We start from the raw sequence: 24664 nt of genomic DNA on the forward strand, positions 1-24664 counted from the left end.
GCCCCAGCTCCAAGGGCCCTTCTTCTGGCAGCCAGGGGCACGGAAGATCAGGGAAGAGGTCAGGCAGGGTTGGCATTCTTTGGGCAGGGACAGCATTTCCATTAGGGATCATAGAACCCCATGGAGAAGGAAATGGCAACCCACTCCAGTATTCTTGCCTGGAAAATCCCATGGACAGAGGAGCCTGGTGGGCTACAGTTCATGGGGTTGCAAAAGAGTCAAACATGACTTAGTGACTAAACAACATAGAGCCCCAAGATCCTGGGTTCAGACCCCCACCCTGCCACTCACCACATGTAGGAACTTGGGCACTTTACCCCCATGCTACTCAAGCCTCAGTGATTTCTTCTGTAAGATGAGCATCACCCCTGCCTAGGAAAGACAAGTAAGTAAAGGTCACATATGAGACATCCTGGCTCACTCCAAATGCTTGAAACACGGGCTCCAGCATGTGACTGGAGCAGGCCAGGCCCTGAGCTGGGTAGCCTGGCCCCTTACCCACTGAGCCTTTCCTTGGTGGGGAGACATGTGGCCCATGAGTCGAGGTTCCATCAATTAGAAGCGAGGCTGCACTAGGGAGGTTTTCCACACTGGGAGTGACTCCAGGGGGCAGCTGAAGGGCCCTCCTTGCTCTGCACAGAGGATCTCTGCCAGGTCTAATGGCTGACTGGTTTGCTGGTCTCTTTGTCTTGTTGTGAGCACAGCTGAAGGCTGGGGGTGCGTCTGGGCATGTGGTCTGCTTTCTACACACAGCCCCTGCAGCAGGGGCAGGTATTTGGGGATAAGGTAGGATCCACAATTCCTCCCCATTGCCCCCTCATCTCCATCACTTCCTCTTTGTCCCAACCTTCTCTCAACTCTCCACCAGAAAGAGGAAAGAAATCCTGCCTAAGACAGCAAGGATCACCACATCATCTCTGTTCCCCTTTTTAGCACCCACTTGCAGCTCATTGGACAGCACAGGTGGCTGCTCTCTGCCTGTCCCAATGGGGTCAGGACCCTCTGAGGACAGTGGAAGAAAGGACAATCGTGAGGGCATTTTTCATATCAGAGCCTAGTCCTGGACCTCAGGAAGCAGTCCCATCTGTAAAAGGGGGTCATATGGCAGGATTTAAGATAAATGTTAAGTGTCTTGTTCAATGGCCCATGATTTTTCTTAAAATTTTTTGGCCATACCATATGGCATGTGGGATCTCAGTTTCCTGACCAGGGATTGAACCCATGTCCCCTGCATTGGGACAACAGAGTCTTAATCACCAGACCACCAGGGAAGTCCCCCGTAAGCTTTTTAAAGCACATAAACCCTTGTTCAAATTAAACCTCAGAAGAAAATACAACACAGAAAACAGCTCTATTGGAAGCACAGGCCACATCCTGAGGGTCCAGGGAGGCCAGTGTGAAAAGACTCAACTCTGAAGCCACCTGAAAAGGACACACCAGCAACAGGAGGTGGACACACTGTTTGATCAAGAGCCAGCTATCCCTCTAGGAGAGGGAGAGAAGGATATGAGGAGGAGGGAATGTAACCTCCACACACAAGACTGGCCTGGGAGTGCTAGGACAGAGGAGCTGCCACCAGGTGCCCACTTCTCACCCCTAAGGCTCCCACCCTGACTTCCTACAGGAGATGGAATGAGAAAATGAGAGACTTCCTGCCTCTCACTCTTTAAACAGACTTTTCTCTGGTCTTCACATGGCACATCCCATTCCTGCCTCCTCGCCTTGCCTCATCCTATACCTGCCAGCTTGAATGCCCTTTTCCCAAATCTCTTCTATCCAGATTTGCCCTTCAAATTCATGTCACCACCTCTTGAAGCCCTCTATGATTGTCCCCAGCCAAAAGTAGCATCCCTTTCTCTGACCCTCTCTGGCTGAGACTGAGGGCTCAGTTTCTCCATCTGTAAGATGGGAATGTGAGATCCCGGCAAAGCACCCAAGTGGGCCTGGCATGCAATAGCCACTCAGTAAATGGCAGCCATGTGTTATGATGCTATGGTCTCCCCCTCTACCTAGGCAGGACCACAGATGCCTCAGGCTCTGGTACACAGTAGGTGTCTACTGAATACTCACCAGGTGACCAGCAGGTGGCCCCACACCCCAACTAACCTGCCCTGACCAGCACCTCTGAATCCCAGTAAACTGGTTCCACTGGCTCCTCCTGGTCAGGGGAAACAGAGAGGGCCCAACTGGCAGAGTCCCCGTAGCTGGGTGTGACACCTAGTAGACACTTAATCTGCATTGGTGACCAAGGTCTTGGGGCTTGACCACCCCTTCCCTTTTCCAGGCTTCTCTAGTGGCTCAGACGGTAAAGAATCTGTCTGCAATGCAGGAGACCAGGGTTTGATCCCTGGGTTGGGAAGAATCCCCTGGGGCAAGGCAACCCATTCCAGTATTCTTGCCTGGAAGATCCCATAGACAGAGGAGCCTGGCGGGCTACAGTCCATGGGGTCGGAGAGTTGGACACAACTGAGCAACTAACACTCCCCTTTCCACTGCAGCCCTGCCCCACCCTTATAAGGATTACTTCCGTTAAACAGGTAAGAAAACTAAGGCTCAACAAAGTGCATTACCTGACTGAGACCATACAGCGTTCTCACAATCCACCAACCAGTGGCAGCATGTCCACCAAGGTGCAGAGAGGAGTTGGCCCTGATTAATCAATGTCTCATTTTATTGATGGGAACATCAAAAAGTGGAGCAAACAGCTTTGCCCAAGGCTTCATGTAAACCGGAGCTGAGATCTCCTGGCTCTAAACTAAATTACCCCACCCCACGGTACAAACGGGGTGGGAGGGGGCTTCCCTCACCGTTCCTTGCCTGCTGGCCTCGATTCCAAGGGGTGAACGTGCAGGCTGTCCAGAGGGACAAAGCAGAGGATTTTATGCTGCTGGGTTTGTGGGCATCTGCAAGAATCCACTGGGGGTGCAAAGGCTCAGACCAACACAGCCAGGTCTGGAGGGAGACAGCGACCTGTGCCCCTCCCATGTCTGCCAGAGACAGAGAGAGCTTCTAGCAGACCTGGAAGCATCAAGACCCCTGCAGAGGTTGCGGCAAGCTGCGTTTTTGAGGCTCAGTTCTGACACTGCAATGGAGGGGCTGAATCGAGGGCGGAGAGGGGCTGGTGTGGAATAGCAATGAGCCAGGACACTGGAAACAGGCCAGCACCAGGTCTGCAAGACAGAGAATGCTGCTGTCAACTGGGTCAGGGGGAGCATCACTGGGAAGAAATCTCTCTCTCTCTCTCTCTCTCTCTCTCTCTCTCTCACACACACACACACACACACGTGAATATACTTCTTACCGATTCTTTATTGAAATCTCCTAGGGAAGCCACATGAAGTCCATGTGAATGCATGTGTCTGAACAGGCTGATGTGAACCATGAGGCCCCTCGGCTTCTTAGTTCACCTAGTAACAGCTAATTGTAAGGATCTGCTCCCATTTCACAGACAGGCACACTGAGACCCCGGGAGAAGCACAGACAGGCAGAGTTGAGGGCCACACAGAGTCCCTCTGTCCCTAAGGTCGTGGTTTTCCCTGCAGTTCTGCCTTCAACCTTGCAACCTAACAGGCACCCTCCCCAGACCCTGGGATATAAATTGCCTCTTTGATTTAAACTGCACAATGACACCTCCTCTCAAACCTTGCCTTTCTTTTGTGGGTCACATCGAGCCCATGATTCAACATGCATTTGTGAGGTACTGTGTCCTTCTCCCTCACGTGTTTAAGCTCCCTGAGACTATCCTCAGCTTCCCCTGCTGCCTTTCTTGCACGCAGCACAGGACCTCCAGCAGTGTGCACTGAGCAGTCAAGGGAAAGAGTCGGTCCGTACCGCTGCAGCTTTGTGACTAGACAGACTTGACCTGCCTTCGCATCTGACCAGCATTTTACTGAGCCGAGTGCATGACAAGGGTTGGTCTGAACCACAGGCTCTGTGAGGCCCCCGGAATTCATTTGGGGAGTCCAGGGGCCCCTCAGAAGGAGGGGCCACCCTCCTTGAAGCCCAGGGCTGGAACCAAGGTCCAGAAGCCTATACAATGTTGTTCTGGAGAGCAAGCCCTTGGGAGTAAGTGCCCTATGGATGAAGAAAGGTGGAATTTCTAGGCGGAAAGTCTCAGAGGTAGATTTGAGGCTGGACTGCTTTTCCCTTGAGCAACTTCAGGTTCTCCTCTCCTTCGTTACAGCTAAGGATGCTAGGGTGGCAAATGGGGGCCAGCCACACACCAGGGACCCCCCTGAGTGCTTCATATGTCATGTGCCTGCATACCCTGTATGCCTCCCCACCAACAACCCCACTACACAGTCGAGGAAATCTAGGCGGGAAAGCTGGGAGGCTTGTCCAAGGTTGCCAGGCCAGGAAGTGGCACTCAGCTCAGGAGACTTGCCTGTCCTGCCTTCTAATATCTCATCGCGCTCCCCTACAGCCTGAGGGGAAGAGAGGTGGGGAGGGAATGCTGCGGGTGCCAGAGGAGGTCGTGGGGGCCCGGGAGGACAGAAGCTGGGGCATCTGCCACAGTCCGGGCCCCCCTCGGGGCTGCCCGAAAGGGCTCCCGGGGGACGGAGGGTGCTCTGTTGCTGGAGTAGTCAAAAGACAGTCTCCAGCGTCCCGCCCCCTCCCCTCCCCGACACTCTCACTGCCAAATGAAATCTGGCAGCTTCTGAAAATAGCTCAGTGCTGCAGCAGGCGCTCTGCCCGCCCTTCAGCAGGCTGGCACACAGCTGGGGGTGGCCACTGTGGGCAGACGCCAGTGCACACCGGGCCGGGGGTGGTGTCACCCACACGGTGCACTGGGAGGCACAGAGCTGGGGACCCGGGGCAGCTGCCATCTCTTTGCTCCCTTGACCTCTCCAAGCCTGGTGAGGCCAGGGTGGCCCTGGAGCCTGCCTGGCATGTCTACCAGGCCTGAAGCACCCTGTCCGGCAGGAGTGAAATTACTAGTGGGTATGAGCACGTGCCCTTGGGCTGCTTTTGTTCACTCGTGTACACGAGAAACCTAGGAACAAGGGAAAAAAATGCCAAAATGCTGTTTATCAATACTTGGATATAAAACCCAGCAGTGTTGTCCTCCCTGACATGGTCTAGGGTTTCCCAGCCAGTGAGAGAAGGGTGAGAAAACAGGAAGCAGGCTGGGGGCCAGGCATTGGCCAGGCCCATATCAGGCATTCAGCATCCTGAGGCTCCCTGGGCATTGTGGGGCTGGGTGAGCCTGGAGCAGCAAGGGAGGGGCCCTGTCTGCTCCGACTCAGGCAAAAAAGAAAGGACCAGACCCTCTAAGCAGCAGCCCTCCACTACCTCGAGTCTGACCCAAAGTACAGAAAGAGGCCCTGGATTAAGGGGGAGCCCCTGAGCCCTGCCTCCAGCCATCCACTCTCACAAAAGTACACCAGGAGACAAGCCCTGCCATCAACTAGGACAGAGTAGGGGGCGAACCCTTAAGGACAGGCTTTCCTGCCTGGGGTCTGATGAGCAGGGGGGCAAGGTAACTGTACTGGCTTTTGTCACAGTGACATTTTCCAAAGTAAAAAAAGGGTTAAAAATATCTGTCCCCCTAAACCCCTCACTGAGATGAGAGGCCACTCTGGGTGGGGGTGGGGGGGTGTCGTAACAGGATGGCTGGGCTCAGGCACTCTGTGGAAGGAGACTTCCAAGGGCCCTGTGGGATGGGGTTGCAGCAACACAGCGCTGGACCACCCAGGGAGCCAGGCAGACTGACCCTGACCCTTCAGGGACACCAAAGACGGAGGGGTGGGGGGAGTGTGAGAGGGGTGAGTGGCAGAAGGAGAGCAGCCTCCCCAAGAAGGCAGGCAGGCAGGCAGACCCTCGACTGCCCCCCTCCCTCCCTTGCTCACTCACTCAGCATTCGAGACTGGCAACTCTGTCCCTGGTTGCCATGACAACCAGTGGCCGGATGCCTTTCCTAAGGCCAGGCCCATCTGCCCACCCTCTGGGGAGCTGTTTTCACAGAAGGAGGGAAGCCCAACCCCGAAGCCGAGGGGCCTAGAACCCTAAGGCCAGGCCCTGAGCGGGATGCAGCCACAGGGCATTCAGGCCTCCGTGATCAAAGGCACTGGAGCTGCAGCACGTGGCTCCCCGGAGCCCAGGTTTTGGCCCTTCTCTAGGGCCTGACCCTGGGATGAGATTCTGAAGGACTTGGGGTCATGTTCCCCCATCCCGAAGTTCCAAGTGACAAATTACAACACAACACAAACAACTCTTTTGTTAAAAAAAACAGGACCCTGAGCCCTCCAGGTCAGGGCTTCAGGCCACTCCAGTGTGTCCTCTGGCTCCCCCAAGGTCGCAGGAGCTACTGATTGTTGCAGCCCTGCGAGCCCGAGGAGCTGCCCGCCTGCTTCTTCCTCCGCTTGTTGAGGAGCCGGTTGTTAGAGGTCTTCAGGTCCTTGATCTTCACCTGGTCATAGTCCACCCGCATGGTTGCCAAAGCGCTGGTCATTTCCTCCTGGGGATGGGGATGGGGGGAGAGCAGCTCTACTGACCTCAAGAGACATCACCTCCTGCCTGAGTGGCCCCTTAACAGTGTCAGTGACAGCAGTGAACACCTTCGCCGCCCGAGTGCCCCCATGTACCCAGCTCTGGGCCCATCGCTTTGCCTCACACAGTCCTCACTCCAGTCCTCCGTGGTAAAGACTGAGCTTACCTGACAAGGCACAGGAAGTGTGGTGACTCCTTGGGACTACACCAAGGGTAAGCAGGACAGGGACTTGGACCACGGTCATCCACTCAGAACCACAAGGCCTTCAGGGGACACCATCGTGTTGTGCACCCAGCTTACCAGCGCCTGAAGATTGTGCCCAGGTTGCCCCAGGCTCTGAGCTACTGCCCCACAGGCTCAGATCTGGTCTCTGCTGAGTCTAAAAGCAAGCTGACCACCCTCCCAGATGCTGCAGATCATAAGAGCTGCTGCTGCTGCTAAGTCGCTTCAGTCGTGTCTGACTCTGTGCGACCCCATAGACGGACGGCAGCCCACTAGGCTCCCCCATCCCTGGGATTCTCCAGGTAAGAACACTGGAGTGGGTTGCCATTTCCTTCTCCAATGCACGAAAGTGAAAAGTCAAAGTGAAGTCGCTCAGTCATGTCCGACCCTCAGCGACCCCATGGACTGCAGCCTACCAGGCTTCTCCATCCATGGGATTTTCCAGGCAAGAGTACTGGAGTGGGGTGCTATTGCCTTCTCCGGATCATAAGAGCAATTATGCCAAAAGCCCCACTTCACTGAGACAGCAAGTCAGGAGCACTGCCCTGAATGGGCTAGTGTGGCCCAAAGACCACTATGCGGTCACTGACACGAGGCAAGAGGGGGTCGAAGACCCAGGTTCTGGGAAGTCACCACCCTGCAGTCCCTTTTTCCAAAACCCTGAGGCCTGTGGGGAGATGGTCCACCCACCTTGACTTCATCCCAGTGGTCTCTGTCCTCCTGCAGCACTCGGGCCGTGTGGAGTGGAGTCTGGGGCACCACCATCGATTGCTGGAAGGAGCCCCAAGCCCGTGGATCAGACCCTGCAGGCACCTGGGACAGCACCGGCTGCCCCCCACCCCAACCCCTTTCTTCCGGGCTCCAGTGGGGAATCCGAGGCTTAGGGTGGTGAAGGAGCCTGATGCGACCAGGAGCAAAGGCAGGGCACTACCGCATATCTGCGGCCCACCCCAGGGCCTCTGGAGCCATCAACCCCTCCGGCAGCCCTGCTCAAGCTCGTCACCCGGTCTGCCAAGGACGAGGAGGCACTCACGTTGATCCAGGGATGGTTCATGAATTGTGTGATGGTCAGCCTCTCAGTGGGGTCCGTCTTCAGCAGGAGGCGGATCAGCTGCTTGGCTAGGGAAGAGAGGGCAGTGGTGAGGCTGTGGAGCTGCTCAGAGCCAGTTCCCACTCCCAGAGACCGCCAGCTCTGCAACGTGCTCCCAAATTCCTAACCCACAGAAACAGTGTGCTGATAAGGGTTTCTTGTAAGGCACTAAGTGTTTGGGGTAATTTGTTAGGCAGCAATAAATAACTGATACAGGCCAGATTTGTTCATGGTCCCCAAAGGGAAAATATGAACGAAGGACAAGAATTAAGGGAAGTTTTGAGGAGGCAGGTTTTGGGCCCATTTGGCAGACATGGAGAAGGACGTTCAAACGGTGAGATGACTTGCCTAGGATCACACGGCTGGGATGTGGAGGAAGCCAGGATCTAAACACAGGTCGGTTTGACACCTAAGTGGTCTCTCCCGGGAGGAAGGCGGCTGGGGTCCGGTGGAGCGAGCTAGGCAGAGAGTCACTCACCATCCTCGGAGACCTCGGACCACTCAGGGCTGGGGAAGCCATACTGGCCCAGGCGGATCCTCCTCTTCATCCCCGGGGAGATGGCCTGGCCCGTGTTGGAGTAGAAGGGCGGGAAGCCGCACAGGCTGGGGGAGGGCGGAGGTCATTCGGCACAGGTGTGGGGGCAGCACCAGGGCGGACCCATTCTCCTCCCCAAGACCCTGACTGGGAGACAGGCAGCCAGACACCAGGGCAATAATATCAGCCCCGTGAACTCGGGAGTTCATCTCCAGGAACACCAGCTGCCCTTGGCATGGGGAGGCCTCTGGGGAGCCTGAAGGAGAGGTGTCCCATGACCAGAAGGGAACAGCAGACTGCTGGAAGAGTGGCCCGCTTGAGCCCTTCACCCTGGATGGTGGGGGCAGAAGCAGTTCCAAGGGTGCCCGCGGGTGCAGGAAAGGGAGGTACTCACAGGATGTACATGATGACGCCCAGGGACCACATGTCACATGATTTGTCATACTTCTCTGGACCCAGGACCTCAGGAGCTGCCAGGGCAGAGGGCAAAGGAGGACCCTCAGGCCAAGGGTCCTGGGGCACCGGCAGGAGCCTACAGCCTGGGCAAGGTGGGAATAGGTGCCCGAGCCGGGGATGGGGCAGAGCAGATTGGTGTCTGGCACCTTCTGGGAAGGCAGCATGTGTGTGAAGTTGGGGGAGGAGCAACAGCTCCTAGATAAAATAAACCCACTTTCAGGCTGGGCTGTAAGAGATGATAACCTCCTAGCTACCTTGAGCCAATCTCAGCCCAAGTAGCGGTAGCGGAAGGAGAGAAGGGCAGTCAGGGGTTGGGTGGGGTCCTGCCATAGAGGAGAGGGCCCCAGCCCAGCAGCTGCCCTGCATCCCCTGCCTCCTAAACAGACAGCCTAGGTCATGGGCAAGGAGGGGCCGTGGCCAGGGCTCTGGGTACCGTTCACCTGGTGACCATCCCATGGGGCCTTGGTCTTCCCATCTGTGCAATGAGATCGGTAGGCCAGGAGATTACTAAGTCAAAATACTACAAAACACATCCTGGTAAACAGAGTGCCATTCCAGCTGTCTCGGGGGGCTTCCCACCCCTTCAACAGCTCTTGGAAGGCTTATCCTGAGGGAGAAGAATTGTCTGTAAACAAGTCATCACCCCACTCTCCAGGAAGGGGCACTTTCCGGGGTGGTGGGGGTGGCTTCTCCAGGTCTAGGGGCTACCTGCTCACAGGGGAGCAGGGAGCTTTTCCAGGAAGCATGAGTGTGTGTGAAGCCCCGGGGCCCATCCTGGCCCTCACCTAAGGGACGCTTTCCCAAAACACAGGTGGCTGGCCCCTTGCTTCCCTCTCGTGTAGGAGGATGCGCCTGCCCACTTTCTGAATATGACTCCCAGGAAGATAAAAACCGGAGAAAAACAACCGCACTTGGGCTCCATCCCAAGCCGACGGCAGCCTTTTATCACATATATATTTAGAGCCACTGTGATGTCATTCAGCTCACAGGCCAGAGCCAGAATTTTCCTGGATCTATTTTCAAGAGCAAAAACTGAAGTTTGGGAGAATATTTTTGCAGCCTCCGGCCCCCCAGCTGCCACCTCCACACAGACAGAACCCTCCCCTCCCTCCTCACAGCGCTTTAACTCTTTGGCTTCTGTGTCCCACAGGCTGCCCCAGACCACAGTGGGGTGGGGGTGGGGGGCGGGGTGCAATAAAGAGGTACCGGCCACATCCCAGGGACTCACCCACATAGTAGGGAGTGTAACATGGAGTTTGCAGGGCATTCTGGGTGGTCTCTTTGGCAAAGCCAAAGTCCGTGAGCTTCAGCACCGCATCTTTATCCTTGGACGTGTAGAGCAGGTTTTCAGGCTGGGCCAGGGAGAGAAAACGTTAGTCTGGACTCAGGCACCAGGTAGGGGCAGATTTCCACGGTGATCTGCAGTCAGATTTCCTTCCTCCCTCCCTCATCCAGACTGAGGCAGGAGGAGCCGGATCCATCTCACTAAAAAAGACCTGGGTCTTGGCCGCCAATGACGTGGGCCAAAGGTGGGGGAGACTAACGTAGCTGAGAGGTGACACCTTGTTTCACAGAGGGGAAACTAAGGCAGTGGTTCCACCAAGCCTGGGGATAACTGAGTGCCACAGAGAGCCCAGGGTCAGGAACTTTTGAGCTTCAGTCGGTGATGCTGCCATGAGACGCCAAAATGAGGGTTCCAGGGAAATGGGGGGCTGCTCATGAGCCAGTGCTGCCAAGCACACATCCTGTACCCAGCCCAGAACGAGCCTGCATGACAGGCCCCTACCTGAGGTTGCTCGGGGAACTCAGCCCCGGGAGCTGCACAGAGGCCAGTCTTCCTGGTTGTAGGGCACAGAGGGTCTGAGGGATGAAGGCAGTGGGGAGGTCTGCATGGAGGAGGCAGCCCTCAAGCTGCTTCCTAATGAATGGGTAGGACCTAGGCCCACGGAGAGAAGCAGCAGAGCTGGGGCAGAGGGATGGGGTGGCACATGGAATTTCAGTTTGGAGCCAGTGAAAGCTATTTCTCAGGTTCTATTTGAGATGATCCAAACTTGGACTGGGGTGAAAAACAGGGAAGCAGTTTTTCTATAGGAATCTTCTCCATAGAAGGCTTTTCTCCACTTAAGGGAAAAAAAAGGAGGCCAGGGCCAAAATAAAGCAATGGTTCAGAAGGTGAGACTGTTGTGGCTCCACGTGTATCCAAAATCAAAGGGTAACCGCACGAGTTGGTGATACTCAGCCAGGAGAAGAACCTGATACAGCGGCTGGACCTTCGGGTCTCCTCTGCCCGGTCTTAGGAGGAAACAAGTCTGGGGGGCGGGACAGTCAGGGTCTAGGTGGGAGGCCGAGGGCCCAGGAGTTGTAAGTCTGCTCTGACAGTGGCTGGCACAGGCAGGTGAGTGTGTGTGTGCATGTGAAGCCTTGGTTTGCATTTCTTCCGTCTGATCCTAATCACCTGTAAGATCCAGTCCTCCCTGGACAGGAAATTTGGAGAGAACATTCTCAAGCCCATCCACTGGAGGGACAAGCAGGTCCAGCCACTAGGATCACCTCCGCTCCTTTGTCCAGTGGCCAGCAAAGGGCCTCCTTCCCCTAAAATGCTGCCATCAGAGGGCTCTGCCTACGGGAACTATGGCTGTTACTTCACACAAGCTCCAACAGTGTTGGGCAGCCCTGTCACCGAAGCCTGGCACACTGTCTTCACAAAATTCTTGCTGAGTGAACAAATGAATGCATGAATCCCCAGGGAGGCACCTGCAGAGCCTTGAGCAAGACGACAGTGCAGCATCTGCAGAGGCTTGAGCAAGACAATCGCTCTCTGAGCCTTGGTTTCCTCATCTGTCAAATGGGTAATGGCATCCTCTCACAGGGCTGGATGAGGATTAAATGAGATGCTTCTCAGGACCCAGTGGCTCAAGGTGGGCACTAGTTTATTCTTATGCCTACTGGGATTATATACGCTTGAAGGAAACAAGGAGGCCTATCTGGCTAGGGCACAGTGAACACGCTGGGACCGTGGGAGGAGAGGCTGAGCCACGCAGTATGGGCCGTGGGGAGAGGCCTGGAATGCCAAGCAAGGAACATGGCCTCCATCCAGTGGATGCTGGGACTGCTGGGGTTTGTGGATGGCACTCTTTGTCCTGGTCCCCCAACATGGGTCCTGGAGCCTCACCTTGACATCTCGGTGGGCGATGTTCTGGCTGTGCAGAAACTGGATGGCAGTGCCAATATCCCGCATGATCTCTGCGGCTTCTGCAGACATGGACAGAGGAGGGGGCCACGGATGCCTCTCGAGGGTCAGGCAGCCCAGGGGCCCCCTCCCCATCACCCCTCTTGGGAGAGCACAAGATGGTGCACTCCTGCCACCCAGGACCCCACCTCAAAGCCCGATGCTGGTCCCCCTAGTTTCTTCTGGAGATGCCCCCAGCTCAGCTGCTGGCTGGCACCAAGAAGCATTGAGGCCTCCATCCCAGGCCCATGGGGAGTCCATCTCTGACAAGCTGCCACAGACTCACAGAACCCCTTGGGGGAAGAACACTCTCCCCCTACCCTTGTTCAAGTGGGGAAACTGAGGCACAGAGAGGGACAGGGCCTTGCCCAGCGTCACAGAGAAACTCTGTGTGCCCCATCTCGGCCCAAACTCCCTGTGCAGCGGCACACACATACCTCTTTCAGTGAAAGCCTGGTCGCCACGCTCCTGAATCCTGCTGAACAATTCACCACCTTCCATGCTGCCAGAGAAAGCAGGGACAGAGGGGGAGGATCAGGCGTCGACCTGCCCCTGCCCCGCGTCATGGGCCCAGGCCTCCAGCCCTGCTGCTCTTCCCCTGGGGAATGGCCACTGTCAGCCTCACTGTGTCTTGAAGAGCCTGGTGCGTGGTAGGCTGTTGGCTTGGGTGGGTTGAACTCAACTCTTCGAACTAGGGGAGGATCTTCCCCAGGGAGCATCTATGTTCCCAGGGACACTGTCTTGATCTGGCAGCCCCACTTTTATCCAAGTTTACCCAAGTGAGGAATGAGATGTCAGTTATCATCCTCATGACCACTGTCTTCTGAGCACCCACTGTGTGCCATGCCCTGGGCAAACCCTTTGTGGGCACTGCTGTGTGATCCTGGGTGGGTCCCTTCACCTTTCTGTGCCTCAGCTTCCTCTTCTGTAAAACAGGGATTAGCGCACCAACCTCATAGAGTTGGGAAGACTGATTCGGCAGTACTTAGAGCACTTAGAATGAACAGGGTGAATGCCGCACTAAGATCTCCCTCCACACTCTACATGGAAATTACAGCAATCCAGAGAGGTGAGAGGCCTGCCCAAGGTCACACAGCTAGTGAGTGACAGAGTCAGGATCTGAACCCCAAATCTGACCCAAGAGCTGCTAGCTATGGGGTGAGGGGGAACTTGAAAGGCAGACAGGGAGGAGCTGGAGGCCAAGACCCAGGGCCCAGGTTCTGAGAAGGTTAGGGCTGAAGGTTAGGGCTGTTCACGGGAGAAGCCTAGGATAGAGGAGGCTGCTGGGTCGTGGATCCAGGCCAGGATCACCCAGCATCGGGGGTGGGGGGCAGGGGTGAGCCACGGGAGCGCAAATCCAGGCGAGGAGAAAGCCGAGGGGACAGCACATATCCCACTCTTCCCACAGTCTTCCCCCATCCCAGCCACACTCAGGGCTTGGTGGCCTTCTCCGACAGCCCCTCCTCACCAAGTGGGACTCACACCCAGGGAAGCCATATTACAGCCACTGAGGATTCCACCCATGCAGGAGTGCCCTTGGGGCCGGCTGCCCAGGTCCATCACCCTTCAGGGCCTGGGGGGCCCTCCTGGGGCTGCTATCTGAAGAACAGAAACCTCTAAAGAATGGCGGGAGTTGGGGAGGACACAGGGGTACCAATGAGATGCTGAGGGAGGGTGGGCCGGCATACCATTCCATGACGATGAGGAGACAGCGTTTGCTGTGATGCATATTCTCATAAACATCCAGGATGCGCACGATGTGGGGGCCACCTGAGGCCTGCCAGTGGTGGTCCACCTCCTGCCGGGCCTTGGGGCTGTCGTACAGGAGCTGAGGGAAGGGAGGCACAGACAGTGTCAGGCCCAGAATCCACTTCCCCAGGAGCCACCCAGACAGCGCCACTGCCCTCACTTGGCAGACAAGGACACGGAGGCTCAGAGAGGCCTGTGACCTGCCTGAGGTCACCCAGCTGATGATGGGCAAAAGGAGGATTCCAGTCCAGGTTGGATGCATGGTCCAATGAGCTCCTGCACTTGGCTGAGGGTCAGCTTCAAGCAAGCTTAGCTCGTAGCTCGGGAAGGCCTGGGAGGTAGCTGAAAGCTTGGAAGGGCTCAGAGGCCAGAGAAGCCCCTGCCTCCTTTCCCAAGGGGCAGCAACTGAGGTGGAAATTGAGAGGATTTTGTAGTCAAATCACATATCAGTTGCGAGACCCTGTGCCAGGAGCCACACGTCCCCAGAGCCTTGTTTCCAGTGGGATGACACAAGGGTTGTGGGCCAGAGGTAGAGGCTGGCGGGAAGGAGGACCCTGCTCGATGGGGGTGACTCCTTGGTGGGGTGACGTTTCCGGCCTTGGGGTTAAATTCCTCCATGACTCAGTGTGACCTCAAGCGAACATTCACAGCTCCAAGCCACAGCCCACAACTCCGTAAAATGGAGTAATAACAGTCATCCCCACAGGATGCATCATAGCGAAGCAGGCAGCAGGTGGGTGGGCGTCGGGATCTTTGCTCGGGTTAACTCAGACCCACACAGTGGCTGCCAACCCTAAGGCCAATCACCGGAAATGAGCAAGACCTTGAAATGGTCATGCTCAGAGGTGGAGGGGGTGGAGAAGTCGGCCTTCTGGGGGAGGTGGCCCAGAATGGGGAGAACAGGGATGAGGCATCCCCCGGTAAGGCTGCTCATATCTGCTTCCTGGTCGAACAGGGCTGAAGAGCGAGGCTGCAAACCAAGACAGGCTGAGACCAGCTCTGTCTGGCTCAGTACCCACAGGACCCTGGGCCACCATGGGCCCTGCTTTCTTCCTGGGCAGGATGGTCTCCCCTCCTCTAGGGCATGTGCAGGGCAGCCTCTGGGACCAAGCTATCCAGGCAAAGATCAACTGGGGTGGAGAGGAAGACAGTGGGTCTCTGCATCTGTCTGCCGCTGGTCTGGGGAGCTGTTCCCTGTGACCCTAGTGTGGAGTGCAAGGAGGTGGGCAAGCCCCTCCAGCAGCCTGGGGGCTCCCGCTCCACTAACAGTCCAGAATGGGGCACAAAGAGGCGGCTGTAGGCAGACCTGGAAACCATGGATCCCTTGCTCGTGCTGCCTTTGCCTCCTCTGTTCCCTGCCCACACAGCGCCCATGCACCAGCTTCTTCCTTAACAGCACTGGGGGAAAGAGGCTTGGTCACATCGGCTCCCCTGCCCCCGCTGCGTCCTGAGGCGCCTCAGGCTCCAACCACAGGATCAGAGATGCGCCATTCTCCCTCCCTGCTCTGTCCTCTCTGCACCTCGTCTCTGCTTGGCCTCCCAACACTTCTCCTTGCCCCCTGCCACCTCTTCCCTAGCCGACCTGACCATGTCCTGGCAGGGCCTCCAGGAGGGTTCCTGGACCCTCAGTCTGTCCTGCTTCTGGTACCCCGACCCCTGTACCAGGGTCCTCTCTCTCCTCTCCTCAAAGACCCAGCCCACAGCTGATAGGTTTTCTCTGGGGTCCTCAGTCCCGCCTCCTCCTCTCTAGCTCTTCTCCACCTGTCCCCACGCTCACTCTTTAAATCCCCAGCCCTCGTGCTCCAGATAAAGGCCACCTTCTTCCCTGGCATCCAGAGCTTGCCTTCTCTCCCGGCTCCCTTTCTGCTGCCCTGGGCCCAGAACACCTGGCTCAGGTCGGAACCCCGGACGCACTGGCCCCAAACGAGCCTTGCACTCCGCCCACAGCCCGTGCTCTCTTGCTCCATCTCCTTCTCCACCAGGCCAGCTCTCCCTTGTTGAGGTTCAGATGCCTCCTGCTCTCAGAGGTCCTCCCAGCACCTCCCTCAGTGGTTTTTGCCTCTGCACCTCCACCAGGCTGGAGGGAGCATGAAGGCAGAGGCAAGTGGGGTTAACCTGGGAGTCCCCGGCTGGGGCCTGGCAGAAAACACTGTGCTCCGGAACAAACAAAGAATGGGATGATGGGTTTGAGCCCTGGTCAGGGGACTAGATCCCACACGCCACAACTAAGACCCAGTGCAACCAAATAAATAAATAATAAATATAGATTTTTTTTTAATCTTAAGAAAACATTGCCCGCTCCCCAGAAAGCTCCTGCATCATCGCCCTTTTCTCCTCCCTCCTGTACATCACTTACTCATGACCTACAATTAGCCTGCTCCTTTGATAACTCTATAAACACACACATACACATATAGACAATACACTTTCAATATGCCTGGCTCTGTTCTGAGCCTTTTACAAATATTAGGAGGAAGGGACTTTATTACCACCGCAGAGGCAGAGAGAGGTGAGAAACTGGCCCCAGATCATGTGGCCGTTTCCCCAGTCAGGCCGGCACTGGGTCGTCTCCGGCTTCAGACTGTGGGCCCCCACGGGCAGGGCCAGTCTGGGTTCCAGCGCTGACACAGAGCACGGGCTTGGATAATACTTGGGGATTCAATGAACAAACCTATAAAGGGAGGGGGAAGGGAAGAAACTCTCATAACCCACCATGAGGAGAGAAGAAGAAGAAACTGAGGGAGGACCCAGGAAGGCTCAACAAATCAGACATGACAACCTGGCCCAACTTCCTCCCCGCGGTACTCACCTGCCCTCTCTGGTGAACCAGACTTTACCTCCTCTTCTAGGAAAAGCCCATCCTGACTCCTCCAGCCTGCAAGCCCATGGCTACAAGTAGGCTTCATTCATGCAAGTACCTGAGGGGTCCCTATCCTTCATAAAAGGGGTCCTCAAGCAAAAGCCCCATCTTTCCAGGCATGGAAAAGAGCACAGGGCTAAGACAGGAAGCCTGGGCTCTGCTCCTATCCTCGGCGTGACCTGGGGCTGGTCTTCTGCCTCTCTGTGCCTCTGTCTCCCTGGTGTTAAGGTGCAGGGTTCGGGCAACACTGGAAGGATGGGAACCACAGAGGGGACCTCTGGTCAGGGGCTCCTCAAAGTACCTACTACAGCCCCTTTCCAACATCGCTGTGCTCATGGAGCAGCCTCTGGGTCTCCACTGACCCCCATATCCTAATGTCTGAAACTGCTGGAGGCCATTCAGTATCCTGGTCCCCAGTCACAGCTGGGAAGAAAAGAAGATGGGGTGCCCAACAGATCCACATCTTGGCCTCACTCCCACCCGATGCCCCCAAGCCCCGCAAGGGGTACGCCAGAGTTGGGAGGGTCTGTGACGTCTCCTGAGCTGCTCCATGATTCCAGCTAGCACCCAACAGGATCCTCTGCACACCTGTGGGACAGAACCCTGGCTTCTTCCTCTGGAACGGCTCCCAGCTGTGCTGGAGGTGTGCCTCCCCGCCCACTGATGCCAGGTAAGTACTGAATCTGAGATGACACTTCCTTGATCAAATGACAATGCTCTAGTTACAGACTCTGCTGAAGTGGTTTCCATTTCTCCCTTCTCGCCTTACTCTCCTTTGCCATTTCTCCTCAACCCCCAGAGCCCGCAGTCAGATGGCCGAGATGCTGACCAACCCCACCAGACTGCAGAATCCCTCACAGCTTGAGGGGCAGAGGAGCCTGCTTCCCAGAGACACAGCTGCCCATGCCCCTCTGGCTCTCCACGTGTAATGGAGCCTCAGAATCAGCCAGACCGCTCCACTACCTCCACACAGCGTCTCTTCCCACCCAAGCACAGGGTTTACTGCAGGTGGAGGGATTCTTGAGTTCAGGAGCTGGGAAAACAACTGCAGCAATTGACTGTTTGGAAAACAATTTACAGTTTACAAAACACTCTTTTCCTTTATCTCATGGGAATGCTCGGTGCCACCCTGTGAGGCAAGCACGGCGGGAACCAACAGCCCCAGTTTGCAGACTGAGGCAAAGAGGCTCTGGAGGGTGAAGTCACTGCCCTGGGGCTGCTAGGATGGAGTAAGGTGAGGCTGGGCTGGAGGAGAGCAGGACTCCACACAGAGCATCCAGACAACCCCTCCCAGAGAGGGGATGAGAGGCCAGAGTGGCTCCAAGTCAGAGAGGCAGTGCCCAAACTACTGCTTGCAAGACTCAGGAATCTTGCTCCAAAATAAACGTGCGCATGGGGCATGGTGTGCACAAGAGCAGGGGAGTGTATGTGTAAGTGTGTTCACGTGCTTGGAAACATGGGTACCTGGACACATGAGTACATGCATGCAAGGGCATGGTACGCACAAGGGTGTGTATGGGGGTAGGTAGTATGGGTATGAGAAATATGTGTCAGTGTGTGTGGGCCAAGGTATGTGTGTGCCTCTGAACTCTATGATATTAACTTTGAAAATAAGGCCCATCGATCTGCCCATTTGGGCTTCCCAAGTGGCTCAGTGCTAAAGAATCTGCCTACCAGTGCAGGAGATGTGGGCTCCATTCTTGGGTCGGGAAGTTCCCCTGGAGAAGGCAATGGCACCCCACTCCAGTATCCTTGCCTGGAAAATCCCATGGGCAGAGGAGCCTGCTGGGCTACAGTCCATGGGGTCACAAAAGAGCTGGACACAACTTAGTGACTAAACAACAACAATCTGTCCATTTATTTGTCTGTTTTTCTGAATATTTTCTATTTTTCTGAAGTGTAAAGCAGAGAACTAGGCACAGAGAGGTGCCCAAGAAATACTGGGGTCTTGCTGCCACAACTCAACCTGTGACAGTCTTGCCTGGGGAGGTGACCAAGCCTAGACCCTTCTGCTCAGACCTCCTCTCCCACTGAGATCCTATCTCCACTGCAGGACCCTCCACTTCATGTTGCCCAGAGCTGTGAAAGCACTCTGTCTGCCTTCCCAGAGCATCAGACAGATCTAGGGTGTCTGCAGTGACTCTGTAAGACACAGCCTAGGGACCAGCCCCCATCACCCTTCTTCAGCCATCTCCCAGCCCAGGAAAGACTACCTTCCCAGACCCACATGCCCCTTCACATAGCCAGTTCCCCCTTGGACAGGCTCTTCTCTAGTAAAAATGTTCACAGTATCGCCCTCTCACACACACACACACACACACACACACACACACACACACACACACAGGACGCCCCAAGGCCCCAGGCTGGACAAGCAGCCTCTCCCACCTCACCCCAACCTCCACACTCCCAGCCAATTAACCTACAGCCTTGGCCAAGCTGCTGGGGCCTCTGCCGGAACACCCACTCCTTCCGGGGAAGATAGCTGGTTTATAATCTCTCCCATCAGTGAGACAGCAGCAAATTAAGAAATATGAACTCTGGATTTCAGGACGGCCCACAGCCCGAACCTCCCAGAGGCCGGAGATCTACTTCCTTTCACTGATCTGTGGGTCAGCAAATTCCCATGATTTCCACTTTCTTGAAATTCCAGCTTTGTTTGGTGCCAGAGGAGAGAGAGGCAGGAAGGATTGCTGAGTTCCCCCGACACCATCTCTCCCACGCTGGGGTCTCAGCCCAGCCTCAGGCAGGAGTAGGCTGGAATTCTCAGGAGTGGCATCTCTGGGTTGTTGATTACACCATAATACACAGGCTAGGTGTCAAACACTCAGGCAGTGGGTCTGCACAGAATGTTATGGGGAAATCTAGGTTTGCAACATTTTTTTCCACCGTGGAGAACCCCAATTCTCTACAGAGGGAGGTTACAGGTGAGAAAAAGCACTTTGGACTTACTAAACCCCCTCTTGGTAAGAGTTTTCAACTCAACCATATCTGAGGTCCCTTCCGGCTCCAAGCTCTGTAATTATTCGGGATTATTTTCCCATGGGGATATATCTAAGTTTATGAGACACCACTGGAAGAGCAGGATTCATTTCAGAGCCAGATGTTGAGACCACCCGCCCTGTGCCGTCAGCAGCAGGCATGGCATTCCGGCCCCTGGCCAGCTCACGGGACCCGTGCTGGCTGCTTTGCTGACTTAGAATAGCCTCGGATGGGATGGTATAAACTGACCTCAAGTTCAGGGTTCTAAGCAGGAATTTCCTTCTTAAGGTCTCAGTATCTTCCTTATAAGGGCTTCCCAGGGGGCTCAGATGGTAAAGAATCCACCTGCCTACATAGGAGATGTGGGTTCCATCCCTGAGTTGTCATGCACCCCTGGAGGAGGGAATGGCAACCCACTCCAGTATTCTTGCCCGGGAAATCCCATGGACAAAGAAGCCTGGCAGGCTATAGTCTATGGGGTCACAAAAGAGCCAGACACGACTGAGCCACTAAATAACAACAACAATTTTCTTTATAGAGCCAGACTCGTCCCCCCCTCACTGGCTTCACCCTCTCCTTCCCCACAAGGGCACCAAGTGCTATTAGAGAATTGTTGGTCACGTCAAATCTGACTTTTTAGCCACGGTCTCAAATTAGAGCCTCAGACATGTGCCATTACTCTCTCACGCACTCATTTCCCCGGCTTTCGTAGCTCATTAAGGGAGCTAATGGAACCGATTTTGCAGCTATGGATGAGTTGGCCCCACGCCAGATGAGACCTCGCTTCATTAAGTTCTGGCTGTATCCTGTCCTCCTGAGCAGCTGAGTTCCAGGGAGGTCGGCTCGCATGACACTCCTGACCCCAGATGCCTGGGCCCCGTCTGAACGCCGGATGACTGACGGAGTTACACCCCCTTTGCAACAACCGTCCCTCCCTGGTGCTCGGCCAGTGCTGCGTTGGCCTCGGTGCTTGTTCACAGACACCACCTCATTCAGGACTCACCATCTGCTGAGGAGAACCAGCATCGTCCTTTTCCTGCGGGGAAGCCGTGACTCTGAGAGGTGAAGTGACCTGCCCAGAGTCACAGCACTGGGTCATGAGAGTCAAAACTGGGACCCACAACGCAAGAATAATAGAACTCTATATCGCCAAACCTATGATTTAATAGAAAAATCTGTAATCACTTTTTAAAATCCAGATGCATATCAAAATTATCCTGAAATTTTTTGGAAAAAAAAAAACAAAACTTAGACCCAGACCCATTGGCTTCTAGGCAGTGAGGACAATGCAGGCAGCTGCCGCGCTCCTTTTATGCATGGAGCTCAGCCCCACAACCCTGGGGCTAGACCAGGCTCTGCCATTTAATGATTGTTAACAGCCCCAGCAGTTCACACAGCGCCTTGTGGGTACCAGGCACTTTACACACACCTGAGCTTTTATCCTTCAACAAGGACACCACTGACCATCATTCTCAACTGAGGAGACAGAGGCTCAGGAAGGTTTTATAGCTTCTCTGGGTCACAAGTGTCACACAGGGCCACCTCTGAGTCCAGGAGTCCTTTGGGAACCAGGAGTCAACCCTCATGCCCAGGGAGGACTGCCCATTTTACAGATCTCTTCCTGACCCCTACGAACATTTACTGGTCCTGCCTGGGGGCCAGGCCTGGAGCTGAAGTTGGGAATGCTGCCACAGACTGTCCCCCAGGACCTGGGGGTCTATGGATAAGTTACTGCTGGTTAGGATGCTTGATGAGGATGTAGGCACTAAGGAACTGGGCCTGGATCCTTCTCCTCCCTTTTTCTTTCCTTCCAGATTTAGAACCTGGCACAGCAGAACCAGGAACAAGGAGGGCCCCCAAAGAGCTGCTCCCAAACCAGGCCAAGGCTGGGGTATCTGATGGCCGGGAATGACAGGAAAGTGGCTTGACTGGCTTGGAGCCTCCCTAATCACCGGCCACCAGAGTCCTGGGAGGTGGGAATGGCTGGGGCTCTGAGCCCAGTATCTGCCTGGGAAGCTCTGCCAGCAGGAGAGCCAACACACATTTTGAAATTGTCAAATCTCAGGGGGCTTCCATGGTGGCTCAGTGGTAAAGAATCCACCTGCCAATGCAGGAGACACGGCTTCAAACCCTGACCTGGGGAGATCCCACATACCGTGGTGCAACGGAGCCCATGCACCACAACTGCTGAAGCCTTGTACTCTAGAGCCGCTGCTCTGCAACAAGAGACGCCGCTGCAATGGAAGCCTGCACATCGCAACTAGAGACAGCCTGGGCAGCAGTGAAGACCCAGCACCGCCAAGAAGAAATAAATAAAACAATTAAAAAGAAAAAAGACCCTAAAGAACACAAGACTCCTTCAACTTGCTAAATTTTGGTGGCCTCAGTTTGTCTGCCTCCTACCAGCCCCAGAAAACCTAGAAACGAAGGTAGAAGTGCCAGGTTAGGTGAGGGTTGGGGTAGGGGAAGAATGCTTCCGGAAAGAGGAAGCTAAGCCAGGCTCCCAGAGAGGGGGAGAACCAGTGGGAACACAGGTGCTAGCTGGAGCAGGTGCGGTTCCCACTGGGCTCTGGGTCAGACAGACCTGCATGCTGGATGCAGGGGCCAGTTCCATCCGATCCGCACTGAACCAATCTGGAAAATGGGGACAGTGACAGTACTTATTGAGAACACACAGAGGGCTCAGACAAGCACAGTGCCAAGTGTACAGAGTAGAAATGGGCTTTGAGGTTTGCCTGGCTTCAGGATTCCCCCTGGGTCTCGCTCTGATGTGGCCTCATGCTCTTCACCTCCCTGGTCACCAGAATTGGGGGCAATTCAGGTACAGCCTCTAGGACCCAGAGAGGCTGATCCCCTCCAGTCCAGCAGGTCACAGGAAACAGATCCTGAGAGGGGCAGGACCAGGCTGTGCAGAAGTAGACTAAGAGTCAAAATTCTATGGATATTGGGACTTCCCTGGTGGTCCAGTGGTTAAGCCTTTCCAATCCAGAGGTATGGTATGAGCTCCATACCTGGTTGGGCTAAGATCTCACATATCTCGCAGCCAAAAAACCAAAGTATAAAACAGAAGCAATATTATAACAAATTCAAAAAAGACTTTAAAAATGGTCCAGGTTAAAAAAAAAAGTCTATGGATACCGTGTTGCTGTGAAAGACTTGGTGAGGAGAGGCAGATCCTCCAGGGTGTGGGAAGATCAGGGCTGATCTCAGGGAAGGGACCCTGGGGCATGGGAACCACAGCTGAGTGCTAGGGACCTAAACCAGGGGATTGACCTGGCCCTCAGCTTGGGCAGACTGGAGGTAGGGGCACATTCCCACTCTCCCAGGTGGCAGATACTTTTATATCCTGGACTCCTTCAGGCCTCCATTCAAGCAATGTCCCCTTCTGCAAAGTATGCAGTGACCTTGATCTTAATGACCTGAACCCCAGCTCCTCATCTGTGAAATGGGCCTGCAGTCTCCTCACCTATGGTACTGAGGGGAGGGGAGCAGGCAGGTCTGAGACTATGGGCACCTGTTTTATAGATAGGGAAAGAGGCCCAGAAAGAGCTAGAACCTCCTTCCGCTCCCAGAGGTTACGCAGTGTGTAAGTGGCAGGATAAGAGCTCCCTCTGCCCCAGGAGGTGGCAGACCCCAGCATCTGGCCCACAGCCTTCCCACAGCGGGTGAGGAGAAGCCACACAGGTGTCTTGCGAGCCCGAGCACATACTCAGAGGGTCTGGCTTCTCTTATCATCTAACTTCTTAGAGGAAAAGAGGATTTTTCTGTCAAAATCAGCTACATAACTGGTGAAACGTTAGCCTGGTTCTGTTTCTTCTGTGATAGCATAAAAATAAGACATCTTCATCCTAAGACAGGAAAACTCTTAGCAAATGTGTTTTAGTTTAACCTAAAAAAGGTCTCTTCTACCTACCGCTGATTCATGTTGAGGTTTGACAGAAAACAGCAAATTTCTGTAAAGCAATTCTCTCTCAATAAAAAATAAATTTTAAAAAAAAGGAGGGGTCTCTTCAATGGTCCCTCCTCATGAAGAGACCCCACCATGGCCACAAAGTCCGTGCCCCCAGCTGACCAGCGGTGCCCACAGAGCCCGCGCAGGACTACAGAGGACTGGCGGGTGTGGAGAGGGTGGCTGAGGCCATGCCCAAGCGACCCCTGTAGAGGCCCCAGCTGGCCATGCCTGTGCTCGGCTCTGGAGAAGGGCCCCAGCACACCCGAGCCCTCAGAAGAATGACAGCTGGTCTCTCCCCTGGAGGACGAAGATGATAAAGGAACACAAAGTGGGGGGTGGGGGGTGGGAGGCAAGACGGTACCACCCCCAGAGGCATGGTGCTCAGACCCCCGGGAGCCTTCTAGTTCCACCCCCAGACTGACTCTTCTCGAAGCCAACCTCATATCTGCTCTGCATCTCTCCCGCTTCCCTTGGCTTCATCCGCGTCCCTGCAGCTCCCCACACAGGCCTGGGTGAGCACCAGCAGCCAGGTTCCTCCCCAGGGAGACAGGGAAACCGGCTGCCCAGGCTTCCAGCCTCGCTTGGCGCCTGGCCCCTTTCTCTCTGCTGCTCCGGTTGGGTTAGAAGGCTCCAGGCCTTCGACACCCGACCCCTGGCTCCTGGGAGAAGTCTCTGGAGCCACGGTCGTGAGGAAGAAGTAGAAGAGGGAGGAAGAAGTAGAAGGGGGAGGAAGGCCCCGCCCTGTGGGCAGCCAGGGTGACGGCCTGGCAGCGCTGAGGGACACTCCTGCCACGGGAATGGGCTGAGTGACTCACCCTCCCTCTCCCAGGCCTCCAAGGGTAAGGACACACCCCAGTACAGGCTCAGCTGACTCAGGGCGTGAACCGAGTCATACAGAGCAGTGGATAGGGGTCTTCAAACCTGAGTCATCATTGCCCAGCTCCTGTCCCTAGTAGGACACATACCCAACCGGTGGGGTCACCACAGCTGACTGTTCCTGTGGCCACACCACTGCCAGCTGGCCCAGGAGAGGCATCTTGGGGCATCCTCTTCATAGCCTTCCTAGAAGGGAAGCCCTTGAGAAGCAGAGCACCCAGCC

At 55.3% G+C, this 24664-nt stretch overlaps 1 protein-coding gene across 1 annotated transcript in view; it reads right to left on the minus strand.

The window, feature by feature from the left end:
- The window catches only part of MAPKAPK3 (mitogen-activated protein kinase-activated protein kinase 3), a 30963-nt gene continuing 8952 nt past the window's right edge, over nucleotides 2654-24664 (minus strand). The window contains exons 3-11 of the mRNA XM_018038232.1: nucleotides 13711-13850; nucleotides 12460-12524; nucleotides 11966-12045; nucleotides 10022-10145; nucleotides 8732-8807; nucleotides 8281-8405; nucleotides 7746-7831; nucleotides 7403-7483; nucleotides 2654-6457 (exon numbers count right to left, since the gene is read on the minus strand). Coding sequence (XP_017893721.1) covers nucleotides 6305-6457; nucleotides 7403-7483; nucleotides 7746-7831; nucleotides 8281-8405; nucleotides 8732-8807; nucleotides 10022-10145; nucleotides 11966-12045; nucleotides 12460-12524; nucleotides 13711-13850 — 930 coding nt within the window. The 3' untranslated portion in view covers nucleotides 2654-6304. The remainder of the gene's footprint in view (nucleotides 6458-7402; nucleotides 7484-7745; nucleotides 7832-8280; nucleotides 8406-8731; nucleotides 8808-10021; nucleotides 10146-11965; nucleotides 12046-12459; nucleotides 12525-13710; nucleotides 13851-24664) is intronic.

The sequence above is a fragment of the Capra hircus genome, chromosome 22, assembly GCF_001704415.2.
Source record: "Capra hircus breed San Clemente chromosome 22, ASM170441v1, whole genome shotgun sequence".
Classification (NCBI taxonomy): Eukaryota; Metazoa; Chordata; class Mammalia; order Artiodactyla; family Bovidae; genus Capra; species Capra hircus.